The sequence below is a fragment of the Culex quinquefasciatus genome, chromosome 3 (assembly GCF_015732765.1).
Source record: "Culex quinquefasciatus strain JHB chromosome 3, VPISU_Cqui_1.0_pri_paternal, whole genome shotgun sequence".
NCBI classification, from domain to species: Eukaryota; Metazoa; Arthropoda; class Insecta; order Diptera; family Culicidae; genus Culex; species Culex quinquefasciatus.
This window is the reverse complement of record NC_051863.1, coordinates 79,798,537-79,824,840: the sequence shown is the minus strand read 5'-3', so window position 1 is coordinate 79,824,840 and position 26,304 is coordinate 79,798,537. Positions and strand designations below refer to the sequence as shown.

The 26,304-nt window shown below is 39.3% G+C and overlaps 1 protein-coding gene across 1 annotated transcript in view; it reads left to right on the top strand.

Annotated features, from left to right (window-relative positions):
• The first annotated feature begins 16,221 nt into the window (after positions 1–16,221).
• The window catches only part of LOC6035833 (homeotic protein female sterile), a 37,839-nt gene continuing 27,756 nt past the window's right edge, over positions 16,222–26,304 (top strand). The window contains 3 exon segments of the mRNA XM_038261898.1: positions 16,222–17,214; positions 25,188–25,685; positions 25,688–26,269. Coding sequence (XP_038117826.1) covers positions 17,104–17,214; positions 25,188–25,685; positions 25,688–26,269 — 1,191 coding nt within the window. The 5' untranslated portion in view covers positions 16,222–17,103.

Here is a 26,304-nt window from a genome sequence, read left to right as displayed (position 1 = left end):
CATGAACCTCGTGACGAAAAAAAAAAGCATCATGAAAAAAGCGCCATGTACATTCGGCGAAGAAAAACGAATCATAACAAAGCGCCCCCCTCAATGACAGCAGGGTGATATAGACGTTGGTGATTTCAAAAGAAGTTATGTTTATTTTTCTCAAATATAATGACGAAAATAATGTTTCATTGAATATGGATGATCAAGTATCAATCAAAGCAACGTTTTTCATCGTTTGTTATCATTAGAACATCATATTTTGCTGTTATATTAAAATGGGAATTGAAAAATGATGCTCAACATTCAAATGCGTTTTTCTCAAAAAGGATGGTTTGTACATAATGCTTTTTGAAATGTTGGCATCGAAATGCGTTTTTCTCAAAACGCATGCTTTGTACATGATGCTTTTTGAAATGTTGGCATCGAATTAAAAGTGAGAGTGTGTGCGTGCAACATGGAGTTAAACTGTTTGAAAAGCCTTGGTTAGCTTCACAGCAACTGCACAGAAAATTAAACTCCATGCCATGTTGCGATCGTTGCGATGTGACAGTTCGATAGATTTCGTCTATCGTGTAACAAAAAGGCTGATTGCTGGCAACCCTTCCCACTGACTCTCGGATTGGTCGTCAAGGTGGCGCTGTTGAGGAAGCCGGAAGTATTTTACCCCCCTCCCACCCCTCGCTATGCACCGCTGAATTTGATTCCAGCGAAAAAAAGAATCCTCGTAATTCAGCAGTTGTTTTGATTCGCGACTTTCTGCCTGCGAGCGCGGTTGAAATCGAATTTTTCTTGCGGATCGTCAAAGAGCAATGCGTGTGTGACTGATCCCAACGCCACTTCTGCTGGCTGGATGACGGATTTAGTCGGAAATTTCGCAGGTAAAAACTACGCGGACGGATTTCTGACGCAAGCTTTCACCGGTGCGTGAAATTTTCCGCTGAAGATGGATTTTTGTTGTGGGGAGGGGGGAGAGGGCGTAGAAAAGTGGCGTTCGAACCATGACGACTGAATGATTATAAATGGGGTTTCACGAGGTGATAACCAATTTGCAGGATTTGACAACATAAAAACTGTTTAATGACAAGTAAAGTAGCGAGTAAAGGTGGTCATTTCCGCCCTGTGTGTCATTCACGGCAGTTCGAGAAAGAAAATTGAAACTGAAAGCCGTGCGCCGCCATTTTATTTCTTGCTTCTCGCACGCACACTCGCGCCGGTCGTGTACCGACGAAAGGCCGAAGAAGATTCGACCAGAAAAAGCAAAAGAAGGAAAAATTTCGACAAGCGGAGCAGATTCTCGCTGGCGACTTTTGCGGAAAATAAGCCCTGTAAAAGTGGCCACTTCCGGGCGGAACCTATCGCGGCCGACGGTGGACGATGTGAGGCGTGCCAGTGATATCGAGTTTACCGTGGCCACACCGGATTAGTGGTGAAAATCTGCGTTTGAAAATCTTGTGTAGGAAATTTTTCTCGGTTCGTCGCGAGGACCGTGCGCTGTGGGACTTGCACAAACCACACACACGCTGAAAAAGGCGAGAGAACTCGAGAGAAAGAGAATTGAGTTGCAAACTGCTGCGCTGCGCCGACGATCGTGTCCGTGATTGTGTCTGTTCGCGAGTGTGTTTTTGTGCGTTTGTGCCCCAAGGGTCAAGTGAAGCGACCGCCGCCACGGCCGTCAAAAAAAGAGCAACTTCAAAAGTGGCTTTTTCGAGTGCTGTGCGTTTTTCGTGCGACGATTTTATGCGGATTATCTCGCTCAAGGCACAGGTAATTAGCCACCAATTACGTTGTTTGGGGTCCACTTCCCGTCGCCGAGATAGTCAGACGTGTTCATCGCAGTAGGCGGCTGGCACCGACGTCGCACCCGCCATGTTTGGGGAGGAACGGAAAATCAACGAATATAGTAACTTTAAAGTCAAAACAAAACAGAATGCATTCATACTGCGACGATTTCGGATTCCGCACAAATATCACCCTCTAAAAGTGGTTCCGTCGCTCAAAGGCCCAGTGCAAAAACAATATCATCCTGAAAATGTCACGTCGTTCCGTCCGGGAGGAAGTGCCTTCTTGGATTTGCCAAACGTCCAAGAATGAAAAGTGAACCGAACGTTTCTTTTTTCTCTTTCTATCAGCGGCACTCAAACATTCGTGTTCGCCAGGGTTGCCAGAAAACAGAAACCTACGAAAGATGGCAAACAAATTACATTCATTGTTTTTTTTTTTTCTAGCGAATCAAAACAAAACACATTTTGCGATGGTGCTGGTTTGTTTAGGAAAGCGTTGAACATTGTTATCATAAAACAAAACAATGTATATGGGCCAGTGTGAGTTTGTAAACAATAACACTCAAACCCCGGTGGTTAATCACTTTTTCGTTTGACACTTTTTAGTTTGTACCCCGTTGGTAAAAAGTGACGAACTGTCACTTTTACACGGCACTCACGCATACAATCAAAGCAAACGTTTTGTAGTGTGTGTGAACTCCTTGTAAAAAGGGTGTCAAGAAAAAAGTGACCCCGTTCGTTTGACAACAGTTGGTGTCAAACCATCGGGGTTTGAGTGTAGTGTATGAAATCTCGTCCCTGACTTCCTTTCATCCTATTATACGGCAGTAATATGAAAATTAACTGCTTTTAATCTGAACCACTGTTCTACACTGAAAGAAAGTCACATAGCAATATCACATGTTTCACACGTGAATCTGCCCCATACGACTTTACATGTAAATGTCATGTGCAAATCACTTAGAAATTTGTCATCGCGGGACGTTATAAATTCAAATGCAAAACACGTTAACCTCACGTGTCATCCCACATGATTATCGCATGAAATATTTATGAGAAAGAAATGGATTGCACATTAAAATCAAATGATTTTCTTTTCATTTTCAAGTGAAGATTTTATGTAGCATATTTTTTTGTCTATTCTATATTTGTGATTGTAAAATAAAATTACGTTTAATATCTTTTTGATTTTTTGCCTTTATTTACATATGTAACATAAACAACACTTAACAAACACTTTTGCATGATTAACACCTTAACTCCCAAGCTCGAGAAAAGGGGGGAATTTGTATGGAAATTCCCCTCTTTTCTCGAGCTCGGGAGTTTTTTTATTTATTTGCGTATAAGGACCACTTAATCGAGCTCGGGAGTTTAGGTGCTATTCAAAAACTTCACTTTTTCGAGAGCGATTCTCACTTAAAAAAAATGCACATTCTGGACGATCAGCGAAAGTTGACTTCTATGCCACATACCGGATCTCTCACACTTTCACACACTGGAGCAAGCCTGGACGGGAGTCTTGGAAAGTTTCTCCGGAAGTTTCCTATCCGTGATTACCTGTAGAAATATTAGAAGTTTTCTAGTATTAAACATTGTAAAGAATTCATTAAAAATTACTTACCATATTATTAAAAATAATCCAGCAATATGTTATACATTAAAAACCACTTTTTTCGGAAAAAAATGAAATTAGGAGCTAGAGCTCTAGCTCTGACTTTATGAAAGTTGCCATCTTGCTTTAGGACTTATTTTCGTCATCGATAGCATTTGAAACTAACGTGAATTTCACTTGGACATCAAAGGACAAGTCGATTGGAGCAAATCAAAATGAAATTCATTTAAATCTCACGTGACTTACACTTCAAAACCAAAGGACAAGCCGATTGGGGCAAATCAAGGTGAAATTCATTTGAATCTCACGTGAACACCATGCCAAAAATGATTGAATGTTTGTGTGCCAATGATCAGCTGGAGTTAAATGAATAACACATTCATTTAAAATGAAAAGCATGTGAGAGTCAAAAGGAAAGCATGTGAAGTTATCGTGTTGGTTTTTGGAGTAGCCCACGTGAAAAAACATTTGATTTTGCTATGTTGGATTTTTTCAGTGTACGAGCTACCGCCCGAATTGGGTACTAAAGCCCTATGTCAATTTTTATGTACAACGGTAAAAAACACGATTTAAAAGCATTTCTGCTCACTTTTTTTCATGTTAATGCAAAATAATTTTTTTGACAAGACAACATTTTTTTGATGGATCAACTATGGTCCCCTTGGAACGAGCTGTCAAGTAGGAGCTTTTCTATCAAGAAGGACCGCGAGGTTAATTTTTCAAAATTGATTTAAAAATCCACTTTAAACTCTTTGTGGTCGTACAAAGGGTCATTGTGCTCAGAAAAATAAGCTTTATCGCTGTAAACAATAATATCAGAAATCTAAGCTTCATTTTAGGACCCAATTACGCACACTAGCACGCCACTTGTTTTGCTGGAGGTTACAAAATTTAACCTCAATTTTCATTTACGTACATGCAATACATGCGCACGTAGATAACTCTTTTTCAGGACTTAACTGGCCTTTAAATCAGAGCATTGATTTTTTACATTTACCTAATGATAAAATATTTTTCAAAGAGACTCGACATCTGGTGGTGAGTGTCTGGAAATACTTGTCAAAATTGAGTACCCTGATTGCAGAGACATCTACTGCCCATGATTGCATAAATGTCCCATATGCATTTTCATCGTTTTTGAGTTAATGATGCAGTTTGGTTCAAAACCGTGTGCTCTTTCAGAAAAGCCTATAACATCCAGTACTTTTTTCTAGAAATCAAGAGGAAATCCTGTTTTTTTACGAAAACTTAACACGTAGCCTTATGTGTGGGACAAACTTCAAATGCGTTTTTCTCAGCTTGCTCTTTTTGCATATGGGACATTTATGCGAACATGGGCAGTCTTGATCGTTGAAATTCTGATCCCTGATTGATTGAGATAGTGGCATCTACCGATGAGAATTTACCCGATATAGAATACTGGATTGGTTGACTCTCAACTAATCAAATGGTCTTATTTTAAATGAGTGTATCGACATATCTCCTTCAGGATCCATACTTAATGAGTGTTTTGTGATAGTGCCATTTAGCAAAAACCTCCAAAATGTGCTTTATCGAGAAATTAAAAAGAGAGATGTGTAAAAATTCTAAGTGTAAATATGGGTATTCGGCGCCGTCGCTCCGTGCCGTATTCAAACACTTAGGAGCCCAGGGCGGCGAAGTCCTTGTAGTTAAAAGGAAGACACCAGAGGTTGGTACTAGCAAAGGTGGCCGACAGCTATAAAGTCAACTTTGTTTCGTTTTTCGATGTGAGCCGGTATCATGGAGTGAACATTTAATTAAAAAAAAAAGTTTGGATAGTAGCCGCATTGTGTTTAAAAAAATCCGAAATGAATTATAAACAAAAAAACATTATTGTTCAGGCGGAGTCGAAATCATCAAAACTGAAATTTGGTTATCAGCCGTTTCGCAGCATATCAAATTTTGTAATTTTCTTAAATTTAAATGTTAAAATGTTTTATACATTCCAGAAATTTTTCACCTACTTCACCAAACTTGTTTAATTTATAATTTTTAACTCGATAATCAATATCTCTGGAATAAAACAAACATAAACTGGGGTGTTTTGAGTTACGGCTATTTATAATTTTCAATCTAAATTTTGATCACGGAAATGGATTCTACGTAGAATATCCTTCTAAATTGAGTCCAAGACCGACCTTCGAAGATTTGTGGTTTCTAAGCTATCGCCGGGGTTGGAAGTTTAAATATAGATGGAAGATCCATCTGGTGCTTGCTTTTTTTGTTCAGGCAGGGCCAGACAATCGAGAAATTAAGAGTGCAACATGGAGTTAAACTTTCCGTCCAGCTTCTGTGAAGTTTTCCATGACAGCTGGAAAAGTTTCACTAAAACTAGATCACTTGCGAATAGGTAACTGTCATTGGTCACCAACGGCGTCCGCAATGTCATTTTTTAGATCTCGATTTTTTTAAGGGTTAGCGCAGGTTGCTATTAGAGCAGCTGGTTTACCCTGTGCTTACACCCCACAAGCGCCAGGAACCTGGAAATTTGTTAGTATGATAGGGTGTTTGGTCAGGATTCATCATAGAAGATGATAATGCGACCCAAAGCAAGCAATCAATGCTGCGGATGAGACATTTCTGGTTTATTTTGAAAGTAATAGTTTAATCTTAGACAGCTGGCTGTGACAACATAGAACCAATTAAAGAATGAAGGATTAAACAGTGTAACTTTTAAATTGAAATGTTTTTACGAGTTTTAAATGATTAATGTTTAGTGGGGTACTGATTAACGAAGCGAACGACGGTTACGATGTTTATCGAGCTGAAATGGTATGATAAGATTTTGTTGTTGTTGCACACGACCCCGAACGCGAAAAATCTTGCGACCCGACAGAAAGACATCGCAAATCGGACTGGCTTAGCTGTCATCCAGCTCGATTTTGTCAGCACTCTACGTATTTATTCAACTAACTAGATAGTAAAACCAGCAAGCTTAGAACAAGAGAGCACATAGGCATCGAAACCGGGTTGGATAAATTTACTATTGTGCTGAAAAAATCGTCTTTTTGCAACTTTTTGCATAAACTATTTATAGGATTTAGGATCCTACAGTCCAGACTCGATTATCCGAAAGTTTAATATGGGACTTCGTATGAACAAATCGTAAACCAATAATTCTTCTTTAATTTTTTTTATATCAAATTTGAGTACTTCAAGTAAGACGTTATTCAACGTCACAACCCAAAACCCCACCCCATTGCAAAGTTATTGCGAAAATGTTCCGATCGATCTGCCAAATGAATCACGCCGAATGGACGACACCTTACAAAACTCTTGAACTGGTTGGCCCTTCAATTAGTGACTCATTCGGCACCACCCATAGCATATTGTTGTCCTATGTTTCCAGTACAATTGTCGGCAGCACTGCCAACCGCAACACACAACATAATCCCCTATCCTAACAGGCGCGTTCGTCTCTGTTTGTGTGTTTCATTCATGTTTACGCTGGAAAACGGGGCGCAGGCAGCATCAGCATAACCACAACATAGCATCGAACATTCTGGATCGACAACGCGCAGTACGTTCGCACTTGATGCAGTTGCGATGCGCTAAGGCAAATGCTGGAGGACGACAAGTGTTCCAATTTCGCACTCTGGCCACGGTCAAAATATCTGTGATTATGTAATGCTGGAAATGCGAACAAAAATTTTGCGTGCCGTTTTATTTGTAACTCCTCACTCTTTGGTGAAGTTCGTCCATCGTCATCGTCATCACCGTCTGGTCTGGTCTGCGGGGAGGAATCCATCATATGGCGCGTTAGCGTTTAGTCTGCGGAACATGACGTTATACCGTTGGACGGTATGTGCGGTTTGAGTGTGTACGTGACGCCGGGGACTGGCCTTGGTTCAAGCCTTGGTTCCAATGCCGAATGGTGCTGTTCACCGAACCGAGTGACGAATTTACTAATCTCGCTAAGTACACTTCCTACCACAACTATACCGCAGCCTGAGTGGTACAGCACATGTGTGCGTCCTTCGACTTGAACCTATACTCACTAATCCCTCTCGCGTGTACTACATTGACCAGTCGGTTGAGTGTTTTGCTCTGGGTGGCTTTCGATGTGTTTTGCTGCGAGTACAATTTGGTGTGTTGTGCGGAAGTTTAGCCACCGATTTGTTGTTGTTGTTGTGTTTTGTTGTGTTCAAGGAAATGGTAGGAATTGGGCTAGAGGACTGAGAGAACTACTCGCTCGTGCCTAGTCGATGATGCCGGTCGCATTCCAGCTACTTTCGCAAATGGGTCATGCTGCCTGGAGCAGCTCTGCTGCTGATGGATCATGCCGGCAGTCGCGCGATTCCATTCCATTCATGAGAACTCGAGTGAAAGTTTCCTGGGCGCAAACAATATCAACCAGTCAACAAACCACCTGCGCGCCTTCACTTTCAGCGTTGTTGTGCGGTTTTGAAAGTATAAAAGTTTCAACTTTGTTTTTTATTTATGCATATTTCCCACCCGTCCGGAAAGCCATTCACTTTTTTTTACTACCAAATCTTTACATAGTCCTTAATTTTACAGTAAAAGCCACTTGCATCTTGGAGAAATGTTTCTTATAAGAAAACAAGCTAAACCCAACCTACTTCGTCTTGTTTTTTTTTCATTTCTTGACGCTTTAGCTTGTTTACATATTCAGGATGATTTGATCAGAATTTGATGTTACGTAACTTTTCCCATACAATCTGCAGATTTTCCGGAATCGGTCCCAGAGTGGCCAAAGCTTTCTACTTCTCTATGGCTCAAAAGTTGCGGGCTTTGGCCACCTAAGGGAGCGTTCTTTTATAACGTAACGCAAATATTGAGATTTATCACCCCTCCCCCTCCTCGTAACAAAATTTCCATGCATTTTTTTCAAAATTAAAAAAAAAGTATGGTGCGTAACACGGCCTTTTACCCCTCCCCTTCAACAGCGTTACGTCTTAATAGAATGATCCCCAAAACATAAAAAAAAAATCTCGATAGTTTCAAAATACCTGTTTTGGGAAACAGTCTACATCAATATAAACAACTTTGCCGAAGACACCAAATTGTCAGGAAATTTCTTCAAAAGTTTCAGATTTTCGAATATTTACATACCATTTTTGTAAGAACACCTGCCAAAATTGTATGTAGACTTGTATGGGTGAACCAATGACCCAAAATGGCTTCTTTGGTCATAGGGAAGGACCCTGCAATGTTTGATATAAACAATTAAAAATACAGTCAAATTTCCCGAGCAGGGGTAAATAACACAGGAATACCAAATTTTGGTGTTCAAAATCAAATCAAATTATTCGCTCTACAGCATTGCCTTGGCGTTCTCGATTGCGAGATTCCTAATCGAAACTAGGTGTCCGAAGGCTTGATTGTAAAGACAATTGCAAAGCTCTTTTACACCTAAGCTTCCATCCACCCCGGAATTCGAACTGATGCGCTTTGGCTTGTGAGTCCAACTGCCTACCAGCGACTCCACCGAGACAGGACCCAGGGAAACGACTCCTACACCTGGACTGAGCTAACGACCTAACCCTCTTGGTTAGACCGAGGCCAATATTTACTTCCCCGTCCAACGGAAGGCGTGATAAGACAAATCGAGCCAAACATTTCATTAGGGCACAAAACCAAAACGTAAACATTCGGGATTATTCCACTATTCCATTAATTAATACACTCCCTACATGCCTTCCAAGAATCAGATTGATAACAAACAATTTCCTATTAAAAAAATCAAAACACAAAAGGGCACATAACCATGTTCACTGCAAACCAAAAAAAAAAGTTCTAATGTGCCCTTTTATTTTTCGTTAGGTTCTCGTACTTGAGGAACTTTTTGTGTTATAAAGTGAACTTTTCATACATTCTTAACACTAATTCACTTCAAAAAAAAGTTTGGTTTACTTTTCCCCAAGGATTTCTGCAAAGAAAAACTTCGTCAAAAAACAATATTTAAAACGGTCCTGCGGCTGCTGTTCAGTACACTTTTGAAGAATTTTTATGTTTCACATACCTTATCTACACTATTCAATCACAAAACTTCACCAATAATCAAAATTTCTACTGAATTCCTCATTATTTCTAACTAAACAAAAGGGCCCGTAAACATTATTTAAAACAACAATCCGGTGACAGCGCTTTAGTGCCCTATCAGCTCTCATCGAAATTGCATTTAGAAAGGGCCCATTATGAACAACAGTTGGAAAGATAAAAGGGCCAAATAACTTTTTTTTTTTTAAGTATGAGTTTAATAGAAAATCAACAAAAATTAAGAAGCATTTAAGCGGAGTTGAGGGTAATGATGTGTTTTATCGTATCATCAGTAAAAATACCATCAGTCAAGCTTCTTTTTTAAATAGGAATTGAAACAAGTTGTCCACTTTTTGCAAGCGATTTTCTCGAATCGCTTTTTTTTGTGATAACTCAAATGTTTAGCATTTTAGCGGCCTACTATATGTTCTGAATTGATGTTTATAACATTAAATTACAGTCTTCCCGAAACGCGCGCACGCCGTACACGCCGTACAAGTTTTCAGTGCAGATGAACCTCAAACACACCAGGCTGTCATGTTCGAGTTCTCCCCGCACGGCGCACTCAAGTTTACACGCGGTGTAAACACGGGGTGCACACCTCGGATACAACGCCGTACGAGCGAAGAGCGTGTAAAGAGACGAAAAAATGACTGCTTCTCACTCTCTCTGTGGCAAACACTGTAGTGTGACTGCAGCGGAGAATGAAACACCACTTTACAGCAGAGGGAGCGTGAGGGAACAATTTTTGTCTCTTTTCTGCGTCGTCGGCATGCACGGGGTTTGTACCCGGGGTGCAAGGTTCGGTTTAAACTTGAGGTTCGTGTACGGGTACAGTCTGTACACGGCAGAGTTTAGGTTTGCTTGTACGCGTGCACACGCGGTGCTGGTGTTTGATCGAGTACAGAAAACAGAGAACGCGGTTGAACGCGGTGCACGGGGATGACTGTTAAATTACAAGAAACGCTTGACTCAACGCCGAGCAATCGCCCGTAAAGCCGTTTGCGAAATTGAGTCACAGTGACCCTAATCGTATCGTGCAGTCTAGAACGCGTTTGAACTAGGGCTTCCGTTTGTTCAGCTTGTTGTTTTGTTTTGCTCACAAACAGGTGAATGCCCGAACAACCGATGGCGGCTGCAGCAATGTAAACAAATGCCCCAAGCCAGCAGCTTGTCAAGATATTAATAAACCTATTGCGGAATTAAAAGGAATTGCTGTTTTCTGTAGAGCTAGGTCGCTAGGGAAATCCCAGCAAAATTTATATTCTAAAATGTAAGGATATATTACACATGATGAAGCTAAATGAAAGGAAGGAAGATGCAAATGCATTGGCCGTGCTTCTTCGCTTCAACTCTTCTGAATGGAATGAATGGGTGATGGTTGATGGTAAATTTTCGAAAAAGTTAAAAAAAAAGTTGCAGAATTTATTGATATACAGTATGGCCCATAAAAAATGCGAAATGTGCATATTTTCACAGAAAGTTGGTTCCATTCTAAAATGTATTTAACAAACTTTTTTTTTATGTATCATGGTGTTGGTTTAGTATGTTATGAAGATATTTTGATGACAGTTTTTTTGCAGTTCGCCAAAACTGGGTATTGGCGGACTACAATAATGGATGTATTTTTGGTACAAATTTTACCTTTATTTCATACCTTTTATCTTAAAAACGTAACATTTAAAAATATCCAACCCTGTGTCAAAAGCATCGTTAGAAATCCCACTTAAACACGCCCAATCAAAAAAGTTTATAAATTTTGATAAAATTGGTCATTTTGGAGAAATATGCCATTTGAATAATCATCTTGAATGATTCGGTCAAAATAATTTAATAACTTAAAACCTATGTCGATGGCTCTAAAGGGTGCCCAACGGCTCTATACTGTTGAAAGTCATATCAGGGCATCTGCTAGAGTCACGCCCGTGTGGATCAATCGGACCGCGCACTGGACTCACAACCCAGAGGTCGCCGGTTCGAATCCCGCGGCGGGCGCTCTAAAATTCTTTGTGTAAATATGGGTATTCGGCGCCGTCGCTCCGTGCCATACTTTCATACACTTAGAAGCCCAGGGCGGCGAAGTCCTTGTAGATAAAAAGGAAGACACTAGTGGTTGGTACTAGCCAATGGTGGCCGACAGCTATAAAGTCAACTTCGTTTTTCGCTAGAGTCAATTACCATCGTTTGTGGCATTATTTTTTTTCCTTAAACCATTGCAGGCTCCAAAAACTCCTAAAAATTGAAACATTTTCTGTGTCGGTATACTTCCACAAAGTTCACTGTTTTAGTACAACTGGTTAATAGAATGCGTAAAATTCAGTGTAATTAAGTTTTACAACTCTCAGAAAAAGTAGCCGTGAAGGCAGTTTACTTTTTAATCCATACAAAAATTCAGAGGTGGCTCTTCAGAACAACCAACATAGAAAAAATATTTTTCCTTTATATGGCATGGGCTAGAAGCAAATTGGAGAATTTTAAGATTAAATGTGCTGTGACATTTTTTATAGCTAAAGAAAAGGTTTTCAATGCATTATTTGTTTGTTTGGAACCTACTTAACATGTACACTAGGGTGTTTCATCCAAACAAAAAAGTTCTCAGAATCAGACAAACCGATGATCCCCTTGTAGAGGATACCCAGAGGAAATCTCATGCCAAACATCAGCCCATTTGGATGAGAATTGGCCAGTCCCCAGCGGTTTAAAGTTTACATGTAAATTACTATGGGATTTTTATGTTATGTTATGTGTGTCAGACGGTGAACACGTGGCAAAGTATTCATCCAAGTTTTGGCTCAGAAACATTCTTTAACAATTTGAACTATTCTAAATAAATTAACATGATGATTTTGTAATAATAATGCAATCGATGCTTCTCCACGTGGTCGCCGTCTGACATGGGGCGTCGTAATTTTCACCGAGCCGTCATAGCATACTAAGGACAACGCGTACATTTGAAGGGTGAATCGTTGATTCTGGAGACACCGGACGTCGATCCAATGCGCACCTTGTTGAATCGTCCAAATCGGTTAAGCCTGTCTGGAGATAATCGTGTGCATATTTTTCGGTGCACGGACTCACATCCAGACACACGCACAGACATTTGTCCAGAATTTGATTCTGAATCGATAGGTATACGTGAAGGTGGGTCTACGAGGTCCAATAAAGAAGTTCATTTTTCGAGTGATTTTATAGCCTTTCCTCATTGGGGTGAGGAAGGCAAAAAGAAACAAATTATGATATACTCATAACCTAGTTCGTTTTATAGAGCAATTCCAGCTCAAATCAGGATTTTTCTGGTTCTGGTAGCGATTTTAAAAATAAAAATGTTGAAAAAATAGGTTTTTTTGGTGGTTTTTGGCAATTTCTACATGACACTCTTAGTTTTTCAGTGTCGTAAATATTTTTACCGGATAGCTCGTCCAATTTCCCATAAGTTTGTCTTTGACAGCATTTCAATTAAATGTATGGGCTTACAGATATAAGTTTAATAACATTGCTCATAACTGTAAATAGAATATTTTTTTCATTGTGGTAGAAACCTGGATAGTAAATAAGCTTACGTAAATAATAAGACAAGTCAAATGAAAAACTGTCAAAGGTAAACTTATGGGAAATTGGACGAGCTATCCGGTAAAAATATTTACGACACTGAAAAACTAAGAGTGTCATGTAGAAATTGCCAAAAACCACCAAAAAACCTATTTTTTCAACATTTTTATTTTTAAAACCGCTTTATCTTCCCAAGTATTGGACTTAGGATGATGGACAATATGGAGACTTTTATGTAAAATTGTCTGGGGAATCGATTCCCACTATCGATTCTGAAAAAAAATTGACGTTTAGACCGCTTTAAAAAAACAATTCTGGAGTTTTTTTTTGAAAAGGACCAATAAACCAAATTTCCAGTTTTTGCTTTTTGGGTGTTTTTGAAACCGCCTTGAGTCAGGGGTATTAAAAAAACACCTAAAATGCAAAAACTGGAAATTTGGTTTATTGGACGTTTTCAAAAAATAAAAAACCCCAAGGGTTGTAGTAAATGATTTTTGTATTTTTTAGGAGTGACATACCATCCTGCATTTTTCGTAAGCCTTTTTGTAACATTTTAGGCTATTTCCTCAAAAATTTTGAGCGAAAAAAATCGTGACATTACAATCAAATTTACCTTTTGAACTTAAAAACTGAAAAATCTCATAGAAGTGGCGTGTATTTTTGTTTCAGTGTATTTTTTTTTTCAAAAAGCCCGTCCAATTTCCTACAAGTTTGTCTTTGACCACTTTTTGATACGATGCAACGGCTTCGAGATACCTACAGTAATTTTTAAATTGCAAAATACAAAAATATTTAAATACCTTACGCCCTTCTCAAATGTTATTTTCGAGTATTATTGGCTCCATATACACTAAAATGGCTTATATAGGCCTAGGATAACATGTCTACAAACTTTCATTGAAATCGGAGAGGGTCGGGTACAAAAGTACCAGAAAAATTCCTGATTTGTGCTGTAGAGCAAAGTGGCCAAAATTTATGCAAGAAGTTCGTTCGGTATTGCAAATGACAAGTTTAAAAACATATATTAGAAAACTTTTAAACTAACTTGAAAAATGTATCAAGATTGAAACTTTTGCACATTTACGAGAACATAGAAGAAATAAAGAAATTATTGGAATTCAGACCCAGACTGATCTTCAAGTGGGTGGGTACTGACGTTGCAAGATCCTTGACTTGAACTTCTCAGGTTGGGATACACAACTCCGAACAATCACACGAGACCAAGTTACGGTGACCTAATCGTATCGTTCTGCCTAGAACGCCTCTCAGCGTGAAGGGCTTCCGTTTGTTTAGCTGGTTGTTTTGTTTTGCTCACAAGCAGGTGAACACCCGAGCCGATGCCGGTTGCAGCAATGTAAACAAACGCTCTTTTTTTTCGTTCCCCCTTTAAGTCTAAGTTCAACGCATTGCTGCTGCGGGTCCGGACCGCATGGCGGCGAGGGAAATCCTAGCAGAAAGAACTGACGTCATCTCCGACTCACGCCGAATTGTTTCAAGCGCGCTGTAATTATCTCTCGGTGCCTATCCAAATAGTAATGTGCTACGTCATCTGCTTCGTCTGGTTGTTACGAAGGCCGTTCGTCCATCTATCGCTGGTTCCGTTATCTGGAACTCGGGTTGAATTTATCTGTTCAATTGATGTTATCTGTGCATACGAAAGCTAATTGTAATCTTTTTTTTCTGTTTCTTTTGCAGCCTTCTGTGAAATTCCAATAACTTGTGATGATTCTCAGCTGACTGCGGATGCCCTCGTGAGACCTGTATCGGTATGTAGCTCAGTTCCTGCCCCCAGATCCTGATTCCACATCTTTACTGTCTAGGTTCGGATTGGCAGGCAGACGGACACGGGAGGGTCAGGTGCTCTAAGTTTCGGGCAAAGAATTTCGTTTCATTCCTCCGAGCTGGCTTGAATGAACCAATTGATGGTGTGGAAAGGCACAGCAGATGTAGTCGAGTCGAGCCTCCCTCCCCGAGAAGAAAGTAGGTCATACGCACTCACGGATACAATGGCAGCTACGGCTTCAGTGCGTTTGCCGCATAGCGCCACGATGGAAGAATCGTCGAGACTTTTCGGTGACATCCAACGTCGCCACGCACTGCTGAATGCACGTTGCCTACCTGCTGCTGACGATGATGATGCCCCCCGAGTTCGAATCAACCGCGCGCGCTTTCGGTGGCGTTTCTGGCTCCGGTGAACGCAGAAAAACGCGGGTGTTTCAGGTGGAATTCGCTGCTTCCCCACACTGAAACAGACACTTGACGCTGGTGTGAGTGGAAGGCGCGCAGTACCCATACCCTGACAGAATCCGAGACCGCCGACGACGACGACGACGGCGATGAGTACGGTCGAATTTTTAAAACCTTCTACCCATACGAGGAACGCTGTGCCTGAGCTTTTGCTTTCCTTCGTCTCGCTACAGATACGATGTGCCGCATCATGTACCTACACCACCGGGTGGAAGGTGATTGGCGAAGCGAAGAAAGAGTTGCCCCTTTCTTGAGGTGTGTCCGTGCAGCAAATGCAGTGTTGCCAAGCTAATGGCGCTCGAACCAGAAGAATTGGATATGACTACAACCGCCGACACCTTTGTACAGTTACTAGAACAAATCTCTCATGTATGCTGGAAAAGAGTCTACTTTCCGCAATATCGTGATTCCATTAACCCAACAACACCTCTCTCGATGTGTTTGTGTGGCCCCGGTCATTTTTCTTCCACCATTCTCGCGTTTTTAAAATACACCGCGACGCGCTTCTTCTCCCCTCCGAGCTGCTGGTCAATTTGCGGTCGTCGCCGCGCTACACCGGCTGCGGCGACTGATCCGCGGACTGTGGCGTGTGACTCGTCGTCGCCGTCTCGGACGTGTGTCTGTTCACGGTTCCCTACGCCCATTGACGAGTCTCGACCCGTTAGACCCGGTGGACGGAATGAAACAGACATATGCGGGGCGGTGATGTCACTCACACGAACAAACTCCGACCAGTCGATTCCCGTTCGAAGTTCGACTCGGTGTTTCCCCTTTTGCAAGATGACGTAAATGATGTGTGTTCGTGTGTCGGTTGCTGCTTGGGTACACACATCCGCCAGGGCACCACGATGGCACCAATACCGGCGCGCAATCCGCCTGGTTAGACTCTTGTTATTATGCCATTTTGCTTTGCGCTGTTTTACAGCATCGGGAGTACCCGTATTGTAGTGTGAATGAAATCTCCTGTACGATGTGTACGGGTGAGCGTTACGACTATGTTAGTTTTGTATTTTTTCGAATACTTTCGGTAGTTGAATGTGAGAGGAAAAGACGCTACATCGAACAAAGTTTAGACATTGCGGGCATTATGGTCAGTTTAGCCAGGAAATATTCGCCAATTCCGATCCAAATTGGTCAAAGCAAGTAGATTAAACCTTGCGGAAGTGCAATCAAGTGAAGTTGACCGCTGGCCGGGCCCGGAAGTGGTGCAATCGCGAAGAATATTTCAAGATTTTGACCTTGAGTGTACATTGATCTCGTAGGAAGCACAGCAAGACACGGGAGCGTAGATTCGGTTCCTCGTTTTCTCCCGTGTCGGTTGTGTGATATCGCGACTGGTGGTGGCAGTGCAGCCGTTCTTTCTGTCTGTGTCCTCTACACCTTGTGCGTGTGCGGTTGTTCTCGTTGTTGGTGGAAATGTGTGTGGGATGTTTGCTGGGCTGAGAAACGGCCGGAGAAGAGTGCCACTGGTGTGTAGAAAACTCGAAAGCAAAATGGATAATCATCGACACAGGAGTAGCTGAACTGCCGCCGCTGCGCTCTGTGACAAAAGCTTGTTGGGCTCTTTTTCGCCGATACTACCTTGTTCCACCTCTGCCTGCGGTCGTCGTCGTCGTCAACAGCAAAAATAAAGGATGCAGTGGTAACCTAATAATGTGCCCTGCTACCACCACTTCTTGCCTGCTGCATGCTCGCTGCTGCCGTCGTTCGAGAAACGGAATGAAAAATCAATACTCTGCATCCTCCGATTCGGACCAACTTTTGTGACACAGACGGGAAAGGGGACCCATTTCGCGTGTTCCGTCGCGCGCGTTCCGTGTATGTCGTCTGCCGTTCCGCTGAGGCCAGTGGCGGCCCACCTGCGCACCCACTGCATGTGGTGGTCGCGGCAGCACAGTAAAGATGTGGAATGAAAACTATTATGATTTGTGTGCCAATGAAGAATTTGGTTTCAGGCTTAGTCCAGTCGCTATGCAACAAGGATCAGGATCATCCACACCGAGCGCCGCACCTGTGAGTATTAAACACCGTTCTGTAAGCATTGCTGTGCTGAATCGATTGAACAGGGCGGACTATTGATGCAGGGTTGTTACGGACGGCGCGGATCGCGCGGATGGCGCGTTTCGCGCGGATAGCGCGGATCTGGCGCGGATTGGCTGGCTAATTTTGCTCAGGCGCGGATTTCGCGCGGATGGCAATTTTGAAAATGTTTGTTTGTATTTTCTTAGTACGAAACGTCGAAAAATGAAGATAAAGATTATGTAGAAAATATTTTTTTGTATGTTATCATGTAATGATGATGAGTAATGATTTTTAACCTTATTTATTTTTAATTTTATACTGGATTTATTAAATTTTTAATGTTGTAAATCAAATATTACAAACTTTTCCCTCAGATATAGACATTAGAATGTGTAACAAAAACTATTATTGGGGCTTGTTCTGGTGGGCGCCAAATATGAACTTGATTGGACGTAACAGAAGCTGGCCTCCACTTCCGAATATTGGAATGGAATTTAATCGGTAGAAATATTTTTTTTTTCTAAATTTTAACATTCTTGGCGAAAATAAAAAGATCAGAATATTCCAAATTCAAAGCTTCAGAAATTCAAAAATACGAAAAAAATGTTTTCATTGTTTTTACAATAGAGCAATTCTCTACCAAAACCGGAAATGGATTTTATTTGTATTTTTTGATTTGGCTCAAACTTTGTGGGGGCCTTCCCTATGACCAAATATGCTATTTTGTGTCATTGGTTCACCCATACAAGTCTCCATACAATTTTGGCAGCTGTCCATACAAAAATGGTATGTAAATATTCAAACAGCTGTAAGTTTTGAGTGAATTTTTTGATTAATTTGGTGTCTTCGGCAAAGTTGTAGGTATTGTTGAGGACTTTTGAGAAAAAAAATAGGTACACGGAAAAAAAATTGAGGATATGTGATTTTAGCGAAATATTTGCAGTTTTTCAATTTTTAAAAATAGTGACCATGAGTGACCATTTCTAAAAATATTTTTTTTTGAAAAGTTCAGAAAATTTGCTATAAAATTGTCTAAGTGACATTGAAGATTGGACCTCGGGTTGCTGAGATAGAGCCGCTTTAAGAAAAAGAAACACGAAAATTGAAGTTTTCTAAGTCTCACCCAAACAGCCCACCATTTTCTAATGACGATATCTCAGCAACTAATGGTCCGATTTTCAATGTTAATACATGAAACAATCGTAAAATTTTCCGATCTTTTCGAAAAAAATATTTTGAAAATTTTTAAATCAAGACTAACATTTTGAAAGGGCCAAACATTGAATATTACGCCCATTTAAAATGCTAGTCTTGATTTAAAAATTATCATAATATTTTTTTCGAAAAGATCGGAAAATTTCACAAATGTTTCATGTATTAACATTGAAAATCGGACCATTAATTGCTCAGATATCGTCATTAGAATATGGTGGGCTAATTGGGTGAGACTTAGAAAACTTCAATTTTCGTGTTTCTTTTTCTTTAAGCCGCTGTATTTCAACAACCAGAGGTCCAATCTTCAATGTCTCTTAGACAATTTTATAGCAAATTTTCTGAACTTTAAAAAAAAATATTTTTAGAAATGGTCACTCTTGGTCACTATTTTTAAAAATTGAAAAACTTTCGCTAAAATCAAACTTTCGGTGGCTATATCTTGAAAACGGAGCCCTTTATCAAAAAATATATAAAGTACTTTTCGATTGCAAATTCAATTTTGCATTATAAAATAATGTCAAACTTGTTTTTGCATGAAACTTCGATTTTTTCCAAAAATCACTATTTTTTCAAAAATTCATAACTCAGCGGCAGATTTTTTGACCATGTTTCTCTATGGCTCAAAAGTTGCGGATTTTTGTCCCCTAAAACATATCAAAAAATCTCGAAAATCAAAAAATACGTATTTTGGGAAATTGAGTTTTAGTGAAAAAAAAGTTGATAAAAAAATCCTCAACTTTTTTTTCCGTGTACCTATTTTTTTCTCAAAAGTCCTCAACAATACCTACAACTTTGCCGAAGACACCAAATTGATCTGAAAATTCACTCAAAAGTTACAGGTGTTTGAATATTTGCATACCATTTTTTATGGACAGCTGCCAAAATTGTATGTATGGGTGAACCAAGGACGCAAAATAGCTTATTTGGTTATAGGGAAGGCCCCCTCAAAGTTTGAGTCAAATCAAATGGTACAAAAAATAAAAATGGTCGAAATCGGCCGATTTTGTAGAGAGTTGCTCAATAACAAAAAAAAATCAAAATAAATATTTTTTGTTCGAAATTTCTAAAATCTTAATTAAAAAAATCTGAAATTTCGAAATTCAAAATTTTAGCAATCTGAAATTCTAAATACCAAAAATTTGGGTAATCGAAAATTTGAAGATTTAAAAAAAATCAAAATAAAATAGTCAAAATTTAAAAACAAAATAATATAAAATTCAAAACAATATAGAAAAAAAATCTCAAATCTTAAATGATTTTAGTATCCTTATGCTTATAAATTCTAAAGTTCTTAAATTCCTAAGTTCTAAAATCCTAAATTCTTGAATTCTTAAATTGTTAAATTCTAAAATTCTGAAATTCTAAAATTCTGAGATTCTAGCATTCTAAAATTCTAAAATTCTAAAATTTTTAAAATTCTAAAATTCTAAGACTCTAAATTTCTAAAATTCTAAAATTTTAATATTTTAAAATTCTAAAATTCTAAAATTTGGAAATTCTTAAATGTTTTTATTTTTAAATTCTTAGTTCTTAAATTCTTGAATTCCACAATTTTTGAAGTCCTATTTTATGTAAGAGATTTTGAAATTATGAGAAGACATTATTTTTTTTTATCAGAAATTAAATTTCTTTCTTAGTGAAATTTTAGCGAGGATTTTAGATTACAAACTCTATAAAAATTCTTAGATTTTGAATATTGAAACTTTCGAAATTTAAAATTTTATCATATTATTATTTTAGATTTTGATTTAATTTTGAGGTTATATTTTTGAAGTTAATTTTTTTTTAAATATTGTATTTTCTATTTTGAAGATTTTTTTTCATGACCCTTGCCTTGACCGTCTCTTAAGGATTTTTTTAAATGGATTTTTTGCTTTCATTCTTTTGGAGCCTTTAACCATAAAACGATTTTTTTTATCAAATTCTTTCTGAATTAGTTTTTCTTCATTAAAAATAAAATTTCTTAAATGTTGGTCGCGATTTTTTTTTGTATGGCGTGGATTTTGAGCGGTTTCGGATTTTAGGTCGGCGCGGATTTGGCGCGGATTTTTTTTCGCCTCTCCCGTAACAACCCTGTTGATGCTTTCTCAACCTTCTACAATCCATCTTTAATCAAGAAATTCTATTTTTTTAAATTATTGTTTTATGTCGTGTCAATTAACGATGCCAAAAGTATATTCCATTCTAAATAGTAAGTTAATCTAATAATTCGAGAAAAACATTTCATTAGGGGACAAAACCAAAAACCGCGATTCGAGAAAATCGCTTGCAAAAAGTGGACAACTTGTTTCAATTCCTATTTAAAAAAGAAGCTTGACTGACGGTATTTTTACTGATGATACGATAAAACACATCATTATCCTCAACTCTGCTTAAATGCTTCTTAATTTTTGTTGATTTTCTATTAAACTCATAATTAAAAAAAAAATCGTTATTTGGCCCTTTTATCTTTCCAACTGTTGTTCATAATGGGCCCTTTCTAAATGCAATTTCGATGAGAGCTGATAGGGCACTAAAGCGCTGTCACCGGATTGTTGTTTTGAATGATGTTTACGGGCCCTTTTGTTTAGTAAGAAAACAAATGAGGAATTCAGTAGAAATTTTGATTATTGGTGAAGTTTTGTGATTGAATAGTGTAGATAAGGTATGTGAAACATAAAAATGCTTCAAAAGTGTACTGAATACCAGCCGCGGGACCATTTTAAATATTGTTTTTTGACGAAGTTTTTCTTTGCAGAAATCCTTGGGGAAAAGTAAACCAAACTTTTTTTGAAGTGAATTAGTGTTAAAATGTATGAAAAGTTCACTTTACAACACAAAAAGTTCCTCAAGTGCGAGAACCTAACGAAAAATATATTTTTTGTGTAATTAAGGACGAGGGTTTTTTAGTAACTACACCCAAACGGCGGTCGCATGATTGTGATACATGGCGGCATGAAAGTATATCAGAATCTGCATTTTTTGCGATTGAAGGGTATGACATTTTTGCCCCTTACCGACAATTATCGACATTACCGACTGCTGTTTGCTGGTATTGAGAAAAAAAAATCCTGACAGAACGAGGATTGAATCATTAACTTCTTGGTTGTTGATCCGACACGCTATCACCGCGCCATGAACGCTTGATGAAATGAGAGGGACAGATCACCAACATATTCTTCTCCCTAAAGGGTTTCTCGGGGACGCGTCAGCATTATATGTGTTGGTGTGAACTGTAGATCGCTGACATGTTTACACACGGGCAAAAATGATCTACGGGCTTGCTGCAAAAAAATGTTATAAATTGTAACATTTTCTGCAGCAAAACCACTGTTGCAGATTTTGAGATATATTTTTCCTCTGGGTGTACTTACAGTATGTAAAAAAAGTATTTACACCCCTTGGGCACTATGCACATTTTGTGATGAAACATGTAAAAAATTTAAAGTTTGACAGGAACCTAGTACTACGTTTTGTTCAGAAACTCGTGCCAAACATTTTGCTTCAAAAAGCTCATGAAAAGATGATTTCTATAAAAAGTTATTTAACAAATACTATTACCAAAATAAAAAAGGTGCAAAAAAAGTTTGTACACCTTTCGAAAAATTTACATAAATAATGTTATTTGTTGACAAATCACCATAAATCCAGTCTCCCAACTCCAAATAGGCATCCTTGACTGATTAACAAAATAATTTGGATTGAATATAAAGTTTACTAACTACTTAGTATAAAAGTTTATATAACTCTGGAAATTCTATAGAAAACTTATCTTAACTTAATTTTGAAATCTTCTAATTCAACTAAATGTCAATATATTACCATAGAATTGCAAAATAAACATTTGGGAGTGGGTATAACACCGTTTTGGGGTCTTTGTATCGCTAGAATAGATTTTTCGTTGGAATTTCGTAACAACCCGGAATTACGTCGTCGGAAAATCCGCCGGCATCGAACCGGTCCACAATTCACAAGTCAACCTATGTGGAATCGGAAAGGGCATAAAATTTCCGATCTTTGATACCCAAACATCTAGGTTTTCTTTAAAACCTACGTTTTTAAATACCTGGGCAAAAAGTAAGTTTGATCCACGAGAACAAAAATTACGAAATTCCATACATTTTTGACAGGTTGCTCAAACGAAACCATAACAACGTTTTTGCTTAGGTATTTAAAAACGTGGGTTTTATAGAAAACCTGGATGTATGGGTATCAAAAGATCGGAAATTTTATGCCCTTTCTGATGCCACATAGGTTGACTTGTGAATTGTGGACCGGTTCAGATGCCGGCGGATTTTCCGACGACGTAATTCCGGGTTGGTACGAAATTCCAACGAAAAATCTATTCTATCGATACAAATACCCCCAAAACGGTGTTATACTTACTCCAAAATGTTTATTTAGCAATTCTATGGTAATATATTGACATTTAGTTGAATTAGAAGATTTCAAAATTAAGTTAAGATAAGTTTTATATAGAATTTCCAGAGTTATATAAACTTTTATACTAAGTAGTTAGTAAACTTTATATTCAATCCAAATTATTTTTTAATCAGTCAAGGATGCCTATTTGGAGTTGGGAGACTGGATTTATGGTGATTTGTCAACAAATAACATTATTTATGTAAATTTTTCGAAAGGTGTACAAACTTTTTGCACCTTTTTATTTTGGTAATAGTATTTGTTATATAACTTTTATAGAAATCATCTCTTCATGAGCTTTTTGTAGCAAAATGTCTGGCATGAGTTTCTGAACAAAACGTAGTACTAGGTTTCTGTCAACATTAAATTGTTTAGATGTTTCATCACAATATGTACATAGTGCCCAAGGGGTGTAAATACTTTTTTTACATACTGTATATAGCCCAAAGAAAAAAAACGCATATAGTGATTTCATGGGAGCAAGGGCGTCTATACGGTCTTCATCCGCCAAATTCAGGGATACTTTTTATTTTTAGTACAGATTGCGGACTAAATGATGATAGAATTGTTTAACTAGCGCAATCGAACCTCATAATTTTTATTTTCCAGTCATTTATGTTATTTCATTGTTTACAAATTGTGAAGTTACTATCCTAAGCTGAGATGTGGACTACCTTTCAACCAGACATGCATCGGCACTATGAGCTCTTTTTAACGGCACTCAGCTTGTTCTAGGTGCCATTTTCGTTTAAAGCAATGTTATGCTTGTTGCTAGGTAAAAATCTCTTGTTTTTGGCTTGAATAATGTGTAGAAAACATTGGTTCATTGGAAAAACCGATTTCAGCTATATTTTCATGTAAATGTTCTCTTAAGCTCTCAAGAAGAACTTCTTAAAAGCTCTTTGAGTGTAATTAAGAGTTCTTAACCTATATCTCGGTTGGGCTCCAAAATAATCTCTCAGGGTCTTCGGGAGCCTAAAAGACAAGCGTAATTAGCGTATTCTAATCACTGGCACAACATGCTGGGTATCTTCTACGTGAAATGCCAAACAAGTTCTTCTAAAAGAGGAGTTAGAGCGGATGCATGTCTGCTTTCAACAGCTGATTAATTCAAAGTTGGGAACTGAGTTTGCGGATGCTAAATGAATCGAGTAAATCTACTGAAGGAAAATACTTACAAAATAATCTTCGAAATAGCTACCTCAAAATTTTAATTTTAATTTTTTGGCTAAAATCCACGCTCCATATACAACATTTTAAATTTATTATTGTTGTGTTGTTTACATTACCGTAAGGTGTAAGGGGACCATCCATAAATCACGTGGTCACTTTTTTGGGAATCTGTTGTTGAAAGTGTTACGACGTGCCCCGCGGAGTTGATCGTGGCCACCGGCCACGAATAAAACACACGACGTAAACGATTAAAACCATTTATTTACACAGGTCGAGAGAAGACATTCTCCACGACCACACAGAACAAGATATGGACGAACAAGAACGAATCACAATATGAATGACGATAACAACAGATTAAAAACAGTTGAGACTGTTGTTGACATCTCCGGATGACAACTGAGTTGTCACCGGAGAGCCCAGTGTAAATACTCTGGCTGGCATGGCAGTGTTGCCAGAGTACTGTTCCAGTTATCCCAACAGAAAGTAAAAGGAGAAAAAGATTTTATAGCCCTTCCTCAGTCTATTTCGTTTCAAATTATAGCACCGTTTAATTGAACATTGAACATTTTAACAAAGATTAGAAAAACAAACATTAAGCTGAACATGAAATCAACATGAACATCCATGTGGATAAAAAATATCATATATATTCATGCAACAATGTGGCAAACATTATTTTAAGTGTACTGAAAATTTCTTACACTGAAACTCCGATGGTTTGAAACCAATTGATCTCAAACGAATGGAGTCACTATTTAATTTGACGCCTTAAAACTTACAATATTATTTGTTTTGATAGTTTTTTGATAGGGGCTCACGTAAAAAGTGTAGGAGGTATTAGACTACGGCAAAAAAACAAACTTCAACAACTTCTCTTTTGTCAGTTTGCCGTTTGTTTATATTTGTTTGCAAAAACGACAGCTTGCATACGCTTTGTCTTGTTTGCGAGTTTTGCAAACTGTCAAAACGCGAAAAAGTGCGAGTTTGTTTGTTTGCCAGTTCGTTACTTTTTATTTTGACTCTTTGAAACCAATATGGCACGAACTAAAAAGTGTCAAACGAAAAAGTGATCAACCAAAGTTAAGTGTACAAAGATAGAAGAATATTCCAAAATATTTTGATCATTTTTTATAACAACAATTTTTACAAATAAGACCTCCTTCTCTTTGCAGACAACCGTACCACCAGTAACGTCGGAAAAGATGGACGAACCACCGCCACGCAACGAACCGGTCGTGGAGCCGGTGAATGGCATCGTTCAGCCACCGGTGGTGCCGCCGCCGGAACGTCCCGGTCGGCTCACAAACCAGTTGCATTTTTTGCTAAAAACGGTAATGAAGGCTGTCTGGAAGCACCAGTTCTCGTGGCCCTTCCAGCAGCCAGTTGACGCGAAAAAGCTAAACCTTCCCGACTACCATAAGATTATCAAGCAGCCAATGGATTTGGGCACGGTCAAGAAGCGTCTGGAGAATAACTACTACTGGACGAGCAAGGAAGCAATACAAGACTTTAATATCATGTTCTCAAATTGCTACGTGTATAACAAACCGGGCGAAGATGTCGTCGTGATGGCTCAAACGCTGGAGAAACTGTTTCTCACCAAAGTGTCGTTGATGCCGAAGGACGAGGTCGAGATGGACGTACCGAACCCGAAGGGTGCCAAGAAGAAGCCCCGACGGTGCGTTCGCTTGCCCCGCCCGGAACACTAGTCGGAAGTGTGCCAGCTGCCCCGGCAACGGTCACAACCCCGGTCACGGCCACAGCAACGGCCGCAACCGTCGCCGCCCGGGCTCGGCCAAGTTCTGCGCTAGGTTCGGCCGTTACGTCAAGTGTCGCACCGGCGAACAACACCGCCCCCTCGGTTACGGCCACACCCACGGTGACCACTCCGGTGGTGCCGAACGTTCCCCCAATCGGAACGCTTCCTCCCCAAACGGTGCCTGGCAGCACAAACACCACCACGACGGCCACACCGACCGCAGTGAGTGCAGCGCACAACGCCCTCTCGACGCCGGTGACGCCCACGCTGGCCAAACCGGTCCCTCCAACCGCCGCATCCCCGTACATCGTCAACAGTTCGCAGTCCGGAATTGAAACGGTCTTACCTCCCCAACAACCTGCGAAAGTTAAAAAGGGTGTTAAAAGAAAGGCCGATACCACCACCCCCACGGCAACAGCTTACGATCCGCACTACGGCACTAATCTCGACCCGAGCAACGCCAAAATCGCCACCCGACGGGAATCCGGACGACAGGTAAATAATGCTGCTTTGTGTTTCATTTGGGGGAA